General features: G+C 45.6%; 1 protein-coding gene across 3 annotated transcripts in view; it reads left to right on the top strand.

Annotated features, from left to right (window-relative positions):
* Positions 1-204: 204 nt before the first annotated feature.
* The window catches only part of arhgap9 (Rho GTPase activating protein 9), a 25,594-nt gene continuing 11,807 nt past the window's right edge, over positions 205-13,991 (top strand). For 2 of the 3 annotated variants that reach the window (XM_083669235.1, XM_083669234.1), the window contains exons 1-6: positions 205-315; positions 5,765-5,853; positions 8,430-8,951; positions 9,211-9,551; positions 11,511-11,762; positions 11,931-12,017. In XM_083669235.1, coding sequence (XP_083525361.1) covers positions 8,543-8,951; positions 9,211-9,551; positions 11,511-11,762; positions 11,931-12,017 — 1,089 coding nt within the window. In that variant the 5' untranslated portion in view covers positions 205-315; positions 5,765-5,853; positions 8,430-8,542. The remainder of the gene's footprint in view (positions 316-5,764; positions 5,854-8,429; positions 8,952-9,210; positions 9,552-11,510; positions 11,763-11,930; positions 12,018-13,991) is intronic. The other variant, XM_083669236.1, reaches the window with a different exon arrangement.

The raw sequence follows: 13,991 nt of genomic DNA, 5'->3' as shown, positions 1-13,991 counted from the left end.
ATCATCTGCATTAGATTAAATGTATTTGTTTGATGATGCACAGTACAATAAACATCTGTAAATGTGCTCACATATGTTGCAAAGTTTAGACAAACTTTCACCACCATATTTTTGAAGCTCTGAAGGATTAATTTTCCTCCGTCACATGACACGGGAGAAATTGGCCAAGCGCAAACACCGCAAGTATCCCGCTCACTGCCGAAGACTACTGTCTCCGAGGACATCGCTATACGATTGTTACTGTCCTGTACGGACCGGGTCATCATTGCACACTACAGGATAATTGATGACACGCATTACCCAAGCCTTCTAAAGGTGAGATCATATTTGTCACTATTTGTTCGAGCGTTTATGGTTCAATATGTCAAGTTTTTTTATTCATGAAAAGTTAAAATTGAAATTGTTGAAAATGTTTTGTAATATTATGTTATGTATGTATCGGGTAAGTAAGTTGTGATCAATTAAGTTACTATTCTATCTCTGAACTAGGCTATATCCATATAGTCGAATTGTTTTCAATATAATATCATCTTATAGGGAAATGTGATTTATGTTATGTTTGTATTTGTTAAAAATGCCATCTATAGTTGTAATTGAATGTATATGACAAGTTTAACAAAATAATAGTAGGTCCATAGATTATATAAACAGACTTTAGTGGGCGGTATCTCATTGTTTTAACTTTTGGGGCATTTTAGTAACTTTTATTAACTACAGTATATGTTCATTTTCTGTCAGTGTCAAGCGATGCATATCTCAAATCATACCGACTGATGATAAGTAAACGTAACAGGATATTGCAAGATATGTGTGGTATGTGTGCCAAGCGTTTCTACAGGTGTAGTCTGCAGCACATGACACCCATTGGCCTTGACAGACAGCCACAGAAAAGTTGATATGCAGCTATTAAAACCACATTTTGTTTTCTTGAACATTTAAATGTTTTCTTACTTAGGCTACTGTTTTTGCCACCTTTTTGGCCTATTCTTTTATACTTATATTTAAACTTTCAGTCAGGTTTATACATGCATGTTTCTAACAATAACAATAGTGCTAGAATAGAAAATTAAAGTTAAAAGCTCTTACACAATTTAAGATTTATGAACAATTCAGCTGTGCTCCTGTCATTTCCTTCAAGGCTGAGTTGTGTGTTTTTAGTTTTGGTTTTTAAAACTCTTGCTCAGGCCATCTGTAAGGTGTTCTCTGCTGTGTGTTTTTCTTCGGTGCACTGAGGCTATCAGAGGAGAAATGTACCGTTCTATTTTTGATCATTACAGTAGACCTACTCTCCAAATTGTATCTCAGTTTTTCTCAGCAGCACAAATGAAATGTTGACCTGGCTGATATAAGTCTGATGACCTGTAACGGCTGAAGCTGAGAAGCCTCTTTGTCTTTTACTGACAATTTGCATTTTTCACTTTTACTAGCTTACTATCTGAGCCAGCCTACACACAAGCAATAATCCACAGAGCAATGGGTCACCTTGAAACTGTTCTTTTAAACAATATAGTTATCTGTTCTTCTTTAACCTCTGTAGGTCTAAACAAAGTTGAAAGCTGGGATTTTCTCGTTCTACCTCTAGCTTGCTCACACAGTAGCTGAAAGGACAGCCTTGATAGATCACTCCACGGAGATGTTTGTAACTTGACTGGTAAAAAACCTCTCTTGCAACCTTAACAACTTCGCTGTGATTTAAATGCTCCCCTCTCTGTATTAGTTGAGCTATTTCAGGGTATGATGTGGAGAGATTTGGCATGACAGTTGTGTGAACTTGTAGGTTATGGGTAGGATTATCATTTGGGATATTTTGGGAGTAATCTGGGGAATTGCTACTGTATGGTCACTGTGCGTGTGGGTGACGTGTGGTTGACGTGTGTGTGTGCGTGCATCTGTGTTTATGTCTGCGTGTGTGCGTGGGTGTGCGTGTGTGTGTGTGTGTGTGTGTGTGTGTGTGTGTGAGTGTGTGTGTGTGTGTGTGTGTGTGTGTGCGTGTGTGTGTGTGTGTGTGTGTTTATGTGTGTGTGTGTTTTTTTTTTTAAAGCTTGCTGTCATGCGGATGTCTGGAGCAGTGACCTTCTCAGGCCACAAAATGCAGTGATGCGTCACTGATCTGCTCTGTAGACTATAGCTCTCAGCTACACAGCACGATTTGTCAGTGCAATATTTTAGCATATCATTCAAATCCCTCATACTCTTACATCTGACAGATGGTAACAGAGACCTTTTAGTTTCCGTCTAGACTGCCTCTATACTGTAGTGATAAGAGCGCCCCTGGCATGTTTGAGGTGTGAGCACACTGTGTTCTCTCTCAATCCTCACTGGACACCCAATTCTTGTGTTGTGTCTGTGTTTGGATTGCCATGGGGAGGTGTGATGCAGTTTATGCTCCCCTGTGGTATCACACTTTGGGACTGTGGAGAACAGTAAGTGGGTCTTTGACTGGCGTGATAGCTTCCGACAGCTCTCTTCCATCCCTGGTGGATCAATCAGGCGAGGCTGGTGGAGGCTGAAATGGGAGGATGGGCTCATTGTAACGCATGGAATGGAATGAGGAAGGGTATCAAAGACGTGTGTTTGATACCATTCCTCATTCCATTCCATGAGTTACAATGAGCCCGTCTGCCGATTTCTACTTCTACCAGCCTCCACTGGGATCAATGGGTTCTGTGCTCTTCACCAGAAAGATCGATGCGCTGCAGGGCGGCCCTCTGAGGCTCAACCAATCAGCTACCGGCCTGTGTGCTTGTGTTCTAACAGGGAAATGGAACATTGTAGTGGTATAGATGTCAATGAAAACACAGGTTCTGTTCCAATACATTCACTTAGGCACACCAGAATAGCATTTAGGATGACGCCATGTATTAGCTCTGCATTCTAAGTGGTATGCTAGCCATGATATTGGAACATATTTACAGACTTTGTAATCATTTTAATTAATGAACTACTGTCCTCAAAATACAATCCTTTCAGAGAATGACAGAGAGACATTCAAGTATAACAAAACAGACAATGGGAGGTGAAGTGCAGTCAGATAGGCTCATCCCTAAGCCGTCCTACAGTATAATGTTCATAGAATGCATGGCCTCAACTCGACGGGCCTCTGCCAATGGAATAGCTTTAGTAAGGATTACAGAACATAAAACATTATGTAGAACATAAACCATTCTAATGTTCTGTCACGAGTACTCTATCCACTAATGGATACGATGATGGAATATTACTCTGTTTTTACAAAATCAGAGATTGCACTCTGCATGGGAAGATATTGTTGGAGACGACAACATATTTTATAGAACCTGAATATCTGAATAGCCTTGGGTAGTATTGGAGAAGATTCTTTGATGATTGTGAGCGAGACTTAACCAATGAAAGTCCTTCTATTATCTTCTTGCACATATGATTGGCTATTTGAAAGTACCATGCAATGACAATGAGAAAATAAAATCATTCAGACCGGATTCAGCAACAGCCACAGAAAGTATAACAAGAACAGACGGTATGTCAATTAGCAGTGATTGTAGATGTGTAGCATTTACTGTGTTTGATATGGGTAAACAATTGCCTGAAGATTGATTTGATCTCTTAGTCCTAAGCAGACAGATTGCTGCTCTTACGCACGCGCACACACACACACACACACACACACAGGTCTCAAGCTAATCCTCTCAGGCGAGCCAGCCTCACACAGGGACCCAGAGAGTGTTTCAGTGTCTCTCTCTCATCCCCTCATCAATAATTCACCCAGCAGAGAGAGGATGAAAGGATGAGAGGATGAAAGGCTGTTTAGGCCGGAGGGAGGCGGGGCACCCCGGGGGGGCAGCCGTCTCATACAGAGACACGTACAGCAGCAGAAACAGTTATGATTGTATTCCATCAGCTAAGAGAGCACACAGTCTTGTCACGTGTTTAACTTCAAACAGAGTTCTCCCTGCTGGATGAACCATGGAGAAGGCCTGTCTCCTGTTGATGATTTTCCACTTCATTTGCGTTTACCATGTGTGTTAAATTGTATTTACACGCTATTTACCTAGCGTTCAAGGATGAAAGTCTCATGTAGACAATTCACCCTATTCACCCGGACCATCTGCTGGTTGTTTGTAGAGTAAACAGTGGCCATTATATATGGCAGCTGTGTGAAGGGGAAATGTCAGCGATGACGATAGCAATATCGTCATTTACCAGTGGGGGCTGGTGGAGGCAGAAATCAGAGGACGGGCTCATTATAATGCATGGAATGGAATGAGGAATGGTATCAAACAATTGGGAGGACGGGCTCATTGTTATGCATGGAATGGAACAAGGAATAATATCAAACACACACTCATTCCATTCCATGCATTACAATGAGCCCGTCCTCCGATTTCTACCCCCACCAGCCTCCACTGGTATGTTGACTATGTGGGAGTTGAACCCCCCATGGGTTGATGTTGCCAGGCAGAACCAGGACCAACAGAATCATCTGGACCATGCAGTAATACTCACAGAGGGGGTACTGTACTGTATTGGCTTAGAAAAAAAGAAGTTGCAGCCTAGAACCATAAAGGGTTGTTAGGCTGTCCCTGTGGGAGAACCATTTGAGTTCCATATAGAACCCTTTCCACAGAAAGTTCTACATGGAACTCATAAGGGTTCTTCAAAGGCTTCTCTCACAGAGAGACAGTTGAAGCTCTGATATGGAGCAGCGAGTCCACTTTTTAAAGCTATGTCTACTTTAATTCTCATCAAAAGCAAGATTGTACAGTAATAGACGTGCGAAAGTGTGTGTGTGTGTGTGTGTGTGTGTGTGTGTGTGTGTGTGTGTGTGCGGCGTGTGGCTTGTGGTACGTGCAGTCCATAAGACGAGCATGTAAGTGGTGCCACGTGTTAATAAAAAAGCCTTTGAAGTTCCTCATTCAATGTATTCCTCTTCCATGTCTCTACGAAGATCATCACTAACATAGTAGTTTGTCTCGACAGACAGACCCAGAGCACTCCTCACCCTCCTCACCCTCCTCATCCTCCTCACCCTCCTCACCCTCCTCACCCTCCTCACCCTCCTCGCTCCAAAGAAAGCGGCTGTGAGAAGAAGTTACTAAGGAGGGCTCTTCATAACACCGGAGCTTGTTACGGGTAATGGGATGTGATGTCTGGGTAGAGTGGCACATCACATGTCTCTTCATTGTTTCCTCCTCGGTGCTGCTGTTATGAGCTGTGAAGCCCAGGCACAGAGCACTGAGGGTTCAGCCGTATGAGGTACAGGCCAGCACTGTTGAACAGGCAGCTCTGAGCACGGATCAATGTGGCAAACTGATTTAGGGAGCTCTGCTGTGGGGACAGGGGGCGGGGGGACGGATGGACAGGGGGGGTGGATGGGACAGGGACAGACGAGGGGGGCTTGCTGCCAATTAGCAGCCCGGGCAAATTGTGTCGGGGGGGGGGGGCGGGCGGTCGGTGGGGGTTCCGAGAGTTGATCCAGGATCACTCCACTGGGATTAGATGTGTGTGTCTGTGTCTGTGTCTGTGTCTGTGTGGGTCTGTGTCTGTGTGTGTGTGTGGGTCTGTGTGTGTGTCTGTGCGTGTGTCTGTGCGTGTGTCTGTGTGTTTGTGTCTGTGTCTGTGATCGTTTTAGTGAGTTGGCCCTGGGCAGTGCCCTCTTCTCTGACTCCTCTTTTTTCCATAATCCTCTCCCAAAGCTGTCCACTCTGCCAGTGATGAAACTCCATCTGGGATGAAGTGTAATGGATCAAAGTCTCCTAATTGTTTTCAAATTGTTTTTTTTTCCAAGGTTCCAGCTGGGTTACATGGGGCTGATTAAAGAGTAGACCCCCACCCTGCATGAGTCCTTGGACCTGACGCACATTCACAACAGAGATGGTGAGTAGGTCTCTCTCTCTTTTTATATCACACGCACGCACGCACGCACGCACGCACGCACGCAAACAAACACACACACACACAACCAACAATCCCATTTACAGTGTCAATCAAAACTGTATATTTTCTCTATTATGTGTATGGTCTGAGCTAGACTCCAACCCCCCCCCCCCCCCTCTCTCTCTCTCTCTGTCTCGCCCCCTGAATTGGTCTATGACAATCTAAGCACAACAACTCGTTTTCGAAATAAACGCAATAGATACTCGCCGAGTGGAAATAGAGCCACTCCATTTTAACGTTACTGGAGGATCTCTCTCTCTCTTTCTCTCTTTCTTACTCTCTTCCCTCCTTGCCCCCCCTCCCCCTTCTCTATCTCTGCCTCTCCATATGTGCCCCCTCTCCCCCCCTCTGGCCTAGCCTCTCACCAGCTCTGAGAGGGCGTATGTGGGTTTTTTTACCACCATATGTGTCTCTCTGTTAGGGTGTCAAGGAGTCACAGCTGTCAATAGAAATACTGTGTATGTCTTCATGCTTTATAGTTTATTCACTTTATTCACATATTGGCCAGCTCATTGTGTTCAGATCATAGTTCAAATCAAATCAAACTTTATGGGTTTAGAACATTGCAAACACATGTCAATACAATACGCTTTGGAGGAATATCAGTTAGTCCACTCATGCTCTGCTTTCACTCATTTTGTTGAGAGACAAAACAGAGAGAGACAGAGAGAGACAGAAAGAGAGAAAACCTACAGTTGAGCTTTGATGCTCTGAAAGAATGTGGTTTCCTGTTTTTTTGCTTGTCCTGCTTACCTCTCTATCTCTCTCTGCATTTGTTGCTCTGTACCATAGGTAGGGCTGTTGGAGGGATAAATCGGAGGAAGGGCTCATTGTAATGCAATGGAATGGAATAAGGAATGGTTTCAAATACACATGTTTGAGAGATGAATGGAATGATAATTCCTTATTCCATTCCATGCATGATACTTACAGTACTCTAGGCAGCATTAGTTCTCAACTAGATGTTTTAATAGCAGTATAAAGGTACTGTAGTTATTTTTATTTAACCTTTATTTATCCAGGGAAAACGCCCTGAGACGGTCTTTAATGCAGGTGCACCCTGTCCACAATATAAATACAATTACAAAACAACACAGATACTGACTATTGTATGGAAGGGAAATATGAATCACTTTGATGTTACTCAACAGTACTTGTGTTGTTTATTTTTGTCAGCTGATTCAGGCATACACACACCACACACACACACACACACACACACACACACACACACACACACACACACACACACCGTGTGCACAGTCTCCTGTGAACAGATGTCTATCCCTCGTGTCCGGTGGCATTTTTCTGCTTCTTTCAATATTTGGTGATTAGACCGCCTGCTGGAATCCAGTCCATATGCTGGAATGGAGCGCATTACCGTAATTCTCCCAAGGCAAGGTTGGGGTCACAGATTCTTGTGCTTTATTAAAGTGCTGTGGATTATCAAAGTCCTGCCCACTCCCGCCCCCCAGCCCCAGCCCCACACTGACCCTGAACGCCCACACACACAACACTCTTAACTTGTGTGGTCTTAAAATAATTTTTGACACCTAGTCAGTGCCTCAGCCCCAGCCTGACCCTGAACGCCCACACATAAAACACTCTTAACTTGTGTCTTCTTAAACTCACTTTGATACCCCAGTCAGTGCAGCCACAGCATACAGGATGAAGAGTATGGCTTCACCCCGGCCAGGCCAGGGCTAATGGCCCAGTATCAAGGAGACATCCACAGGGATGACATGCATCTCTCTATTAATATCCTCTCTGTCACACTCTCTGCCTCATTGCTCTGATCTCTGCTGCTGCTAGGGCTGCTGTGTGTGTGTGTGTGTGTGTGTGTGTGTGTGTGTGTGTGTGTGTGTGTGTGTGTGTGTGTGTGTGTGTGTGTGTGTGTGCGTCGTGCGTGCGTGCGTGCGTGTGTGCTTGTCTGCTTGGACCACTTTAAGTTAGATGATGTCCGGTTATGTAAGTGGGGCACGGCTGGACAGAACAGTTTTAGCTGAGCGATGGTGCTCAGGTGGTAAGATGAGAGGGTTTATACTATTCTGGTGCATCACATTCTTGCTTTTATCTTTCCCTGGGCCATTCACAAACACTCTCACACATGAGCTCCTTCTAAATACTGAATCTGAGAATAGAAAAGGATGGACGTTTTTACTTGTGTTTGGAGCCCATCGAAAAATAATTCAGATTACATAATATTGTAAGCTCCTTCAATCTCTTATGTCATATTAGCTTTGTGTTTCCAGGCTTTTGTGCTCTAATACTGTACAGTCCTGGAACTTTTTGAATTATGTTTTGGACTAGAATGGCTGGCGAAACAAGTGCACAATATTGTAACAAACAGGATATGTAACAAACAGGATAATTGTAGCAAAAACTGTTGGATGTTCAGCCACACTCTATATCTTTATAACACAATAATAACACAGCATTCATCATGAGAGACTGTGTTGTTGCTATGTAATCCAGTCCCCAAATAGCTCTTCCTTCTCTTCTTGTTTGTCTTTCAGAGCATGGCGCTGGCCTGGCATCAGTCGCCTGTGCCCCTTGCCAGTGAGACTAGTGAGATCAGCGTCCCCAACGTCACCCTTCCCGTCGTCCCCCGCCGAGGACACTGAGCGCCATGCTGTCGGGCAGTTGGCGCCGCTCGCCGGTGCGCTCGCCTGCCATGCCGGTGATGGCCAGCAGAGGGGGCAGTGGGTGTGGCGTGGCCAGTGGCACGGTGGTGCTGGAGGCTCAGTATGACTACTCGTACCGCGCGGCTGACGGGCGCCAGGTCTGCATCCGGGAGGGAGAGCGCTTCATCCTCCTCCGTAAGACCAACTCTGACTGGTGGCAGGTGAGGAGGATCGGGGCAGCCAGCAAGACCAAGCCCCTGTATGTGCCAGCCACATACGTGGTGGAGGTGCCCATCGCTCCCATGCCATCCCCCAAACACATCAACATGTCCGCCTCCTCTTTCTCCTCCGACCTCAACATCAGGCTGCTGCCCAGGGTCTCTCTCTCTCCCAGCTCACATGTCTACAGCCCAGGTACTCTACTGTAGTGTATTGTAATGTGTGTGTGTGTGTGTGCATCCGTGTGTGTGTATGAGCGCGTGTGTGTCTGTGTGCGTGTGTGTGTGTGTACGTGCATGTACTGTATGTCTCTGTGACATGTGTGATTGAATATTATTGTGCTTCTGTGTCCTGTAATAAATCGATCGGCATGATGTATGATGCCATTGCTAACACAAACAGGCATATGCGTCCAGACATCTAGAATCATCCAGAGCTTGTCTCTCCCTCTCAGTCGTGACCAAAACCTTCTGCCGCTCCATGGAGGACCTCAACTCCCGCAGCGCCTTCAGTGGGGTGGAGCCCGGTTCCAGCGTGGGAGGGGGCCGTTTCGATACCCTGCCTCTCCCAGGAGGACCCCCCTACTCCATCACCTCCCCCACAGGACACCTGATGGTCCCAACGGGCTCTACGATGATCCCCATCATTCGCAGCAAGAGCTCCAGTAACCTGCCCCAGAACCCCTACGACGAGCCCGCTGGCCTGGGGATCAGGATGTTGCCCAGGGGCAGCCCAGTCAGGAGCTGCAGCCAGTGGGACATGGGGGAGGCAACCCGTCAACACAGCCATCTGCAGGTACAGTCGGCCTGGCCCAGGGTATAGGTGGACACACAGACTGCTGCTATGGTTATTTCAGCGATGCTACTTCAGCGACATACAGTACCAGTCAAAAGTCTGGACACACCTTGCCAAGAGTGTGCAAAGCTGTCATCAAAGCAAAAGGTGGCTACTTTGAAGAATCTAAAATGTAAAACATATTCTGGTTTGTTTAACAATTTTTTGTTTACTACATAATTCCATATGTGTTCCTTCATAGTTTTGATGTCTTCAATATTAATCTACAACGCAGAAAATAATAAAAATAAAGAAAAACCATTGAATGAGAAGGTGTGTCCAAACTTTTGACTGGTACTGTACATTACCTCTATAGATCTAGCATCTAGCTGTGCCGTTTCGTAGCTACTAGGCTAGCTACGCTTCTTCAGCTGCCTCTACACTGCCACCACCAAGTTATCCCAATGAACTTTCCAAACTAAGGGATGTTTTTTTTGGAGTACACTAAAGCCATGGCATGAATTAGGATAGTTGTGATGTTAGTAGAGTTGACATCTAGCCCTGCCTTTCTTCTCTCTGAAAGAGCCATCTATTTCTGCTCTCATATACTCTCTCATCTGCCTACGCCTCCCTCCCTCCCTCCCTCCGTCCCTCACTCCCTCTCTCCCTCCATCCCTCCTCTCTCCCAGAGGACCTTTCTGCTTACTCCCTCGTGCCTCTAAACCCAGTAAGCAGGGATTACAGCGACATCCAGATCACAAGCTCCTGTTTTCCCTCAAAACACACACACACACACACACACACACACACACACACACACACACACACACATAAACATGTGCATCTGTCCAGACCTCACGAGTGGTTCGAGGAGCGTTAGCCACTCTCTAAGTACCGCCTCAAAAATATGAGCTCTTAGGATATTTCTCACATGGGAATTTTAATACTGTCTTAATATAAGCCAAAACAAAAAAAACAGAAGTGGCCATAATCTGTAGGCCTCATATTCTTGAAGCTATTTCGTGAAATGAAGCTCCACAGGGAATTTAAATCTGTTATAGTTCAAACATCAGCCCCGAACTGAACACCTGACATCAACCCCTTAGGTAACACACACACACACACACACACACACACACACACACATACACACAAAATACTTCGGTGCTTTCTGTCAGTTTGAGAGTAAAAGGTAAAAAGAGCAGTGACAGCAGTGGAAAATCACTGATGATTTCATTGAAACCACTTCCTCCCCAAGAAATAGCTTATGCTACCGGAAACAAGCAGGCAGTAGGTTTGGAAGGCCTAACTAACTGACATACATAACATTTTTTGTAAATTACCATTTTATTGTCACAGTGCTGCCCTCTGTAGTGTACTTCTATGAAATACATAATTCCTGGTCTCACACACACACACACACACACACACACACACACACACACACACACACACACATACATACATACACACTCACACATACACACGTGTACTGTACAACCCTGCTGCTGTCATTATCTGAATTGAATTTGTTACATAACCCGGATCAGTACAATGTGCTCACCACTATGTTTCATGGAAAGATGAGTTTCCATATATATCCTATCAATTGATTTCAGTAAAACATATTTATGCTGTCCCATACTAGTTCATTTAAGTTGACCTTTGCACTACATAGGCATTTGTATAAGCCTCACCCTAAGCCTGCCTCTGCCCACAGTACGTGTGAGGCCTCTGTGTAGGCATGCGCAGGCTCTGTGCAGGCACACACACACACACACACACACACACACACACACACACACACACACACACACACACACACTCAAACACTCATACACATACACACTTCACACAGTCCTCTCTCTATCCCTCCCTCCCTCCCTTCCCCCCTCTATCTCTCTCTCTCTCTCTCAGTACTGTATAACTCACATGATCTTCTCTACCCCCCCCCTCCACCGCAACCCCTCTCTCGCCCAGGTCACGGCCCAGTCCTACATCCCCCAGCATTCCCTGCTGGAGTCTCGTATGTACAGTGACATCCAGGTCCAAAGGAAGATGCAGCAGCCTGAGCCCCCCAACCCTGCGTCGGGACAGCGCCCCCTGCAGGTGATGGACCTGTGGGAGCAGTTCCAGGACTCAGTCACGGGACGATGCTTCTACGTCAACAGTGTGACCCAGGAGAGGTCCTGGAAGCCCCCCCGGCGGGCCAGAGAACACTCCTCCAGCATGGTAACGATCCCACTCACTTATCCAGGGTTATTGATCAATAAAAGCACACTGGAATTAGTGCTGCTTGCAATGGTTTGTGAAGTCCCATGGGGCCTTTGGAAAGTTGAAACATGAGTACAATACACCCTATGGAAACGTGCCAGTTCTTCCCTGTCTCCTGTACTGTAGGCCAGTCCAATGCATCCACAGACGTTCCCTCGAGACACCAACCACCTGTCGCTCCCGTTCCCAGAGACTAGCAACGGCATGGACAGGGTACGACTGTTGCATATGCATCTGTGTCACTGAATATCGGCCGTTATGTGTCTGGATCACTGAATATTATGAGTCATTCTGTTTACGTGTCTGTGCAAACAAGACATGGCTTTTGCGTGCAGTCGCTGGTGGGTCAAGTCATGTCAAGTCAGGCTTTATTTCCAGTGCATTTTTGGAGCACCTCAATATGGTACGACAGCTTACGGTACGACAGCTTTTTGCATTTCGCTGTATACTTGTATCCACGTGACAAATAAAGAATCTTGAATCTTGAATCTTAGGCTCTATGCCTATTGTGATGCAGTTAGCTAGCGCAGGGGTGGTGATGAACTCTCTCCTTGTTTAACATTGCCTGAGGCACTTTGTGCCGGAAGAAACAGAAGCCTTGAACAAGATGGTGCAGCAGGCATGCTGCGGGTGTTTAATATTCACGCCTAGTTCTTATCACAGTATCACTGAGCTTCGATACACACAGCTCAGTGAGCACCAGGCAGTATTCCAGCATGCTTCCTGCCTGCAGGCCACTGTCCTACTTGGTTAAGGCCTTGTCAGTGTCAGTGTCTGACGACCTGGATTTGCACCGGGGACCTCTTACACGGATGCCACAGACCATAAACCGTTCTACCAAGGGGACATTGTTGTGGTACAAGGGCTGTATCAAGGGCAGGGCTACCTCATCACGAGAGCAGGACTCCCTGGAAAGCACTGACATGGTGACTGAGTTGACTCTCCTGGTTCAATACAGCTGAACTGATTCCCAATCACCTCCACTACAAGTGCACTGTTGAGATGTGTTTCCAACCACCTTGCTGTTGTTCAAACCTGTACTGTACGTCAGAGACTGATATGATATGGATACAGCACAATATTGTTTCTATCATGATTGTATTCAGTATAATGCAGATGATAATGGAGATTATGTTATTATCGGATGGATTTAAACACACACACACACACACACACACACACACACACACACACACACACACAAGGTAAGCTCCAGGTCCATCTCATGCTCTAGATTAGAGCGGAGTAGGGCTTTGTAGCCAGCCAAATTAAAAAGGGGATTACATACCGCTAGTTGCCCCATTCTTTATTTATTTCCCTCAAATGCAGTATTTGTTTAGCTAATCCGGGCAACACTAAGACGTTAATGCCTGAGTCTACTTGCTCTAATGATGATGAGTAGTGGCCAGGGGTGGCTGGTGGACGTAGAGGGGACGTCCTCCGATTTCTACCTCCAGCAGCCTCCTCTGTCTGAGATGTGCTGTACCCCACCTACATTTAAACCCCACCTACATTTAAACCTCACCTACATTTAAACCCCACCTGAACGTCTAACCCTAACCCTAACCCTAACCTAACCCACTTAAACTTAAACCACACAGTTTAAGAGCACAGTTTAATCACAGTTCTTTGGACCTTGTATTCCACTTCTAGCCTGGTTACCCATATTGCAGATGGACGTTCACTTGTGACCCTATGAAATGAATGAAGGAAGTAGTGTCTCTTTAAAATGGAGTAGTATTTGTTACTGTGACTGTTGTATTCTAATGTGATTGTGTCTCTTTGGGCCAATTGCTTCCTGGTTGTACATAGTGAGAATGATGGCACACACTGATAGCACCAGCTTCCTGATAGAATGGGGAAGTGGCGTGTGTCAGAGAGAGAAAGACAGGGGTGAAATTGAGGTTGTGGTTCTTCAGATCAAAAGCTAAGGTGGGTCAATAGAATACACAGTCAACGGTGGATTCTCTCATGGATTCTTGACAAAGCAGGTCTTATTTCTGGATTATAATCTGATGAAACCGTAGGTTCCGATGAGCGGCTGTGCTGTAAATTCAGGAGGAGATTGTCAGAGCGTGTGTCTGAGAGTGTAAAAGACAGAGTCAGCATTTTAGTGTTGGTTCATATTGAAAGTGTCATTTTGACATTTGGTTGCAAAGATAATGGATTGATATGACTGTGTGTGTG

Source organism: Argentina silus (assembly GCF_951799395.1).
Source record: "Argentina silus genome assembly, chromosome: 4".
In the NCBI taxonomy this organism is placed as follows: Eukaryota; Metazoa; Chordata; class Actinopteri; order Argentiniformes; family Argentinidae; genus Argentina; species Argentina silus.
Note: the sequence above shows the minus strand (reverse complement) of the source record. Positions and strands in the feature narration are given on the sequence as shown.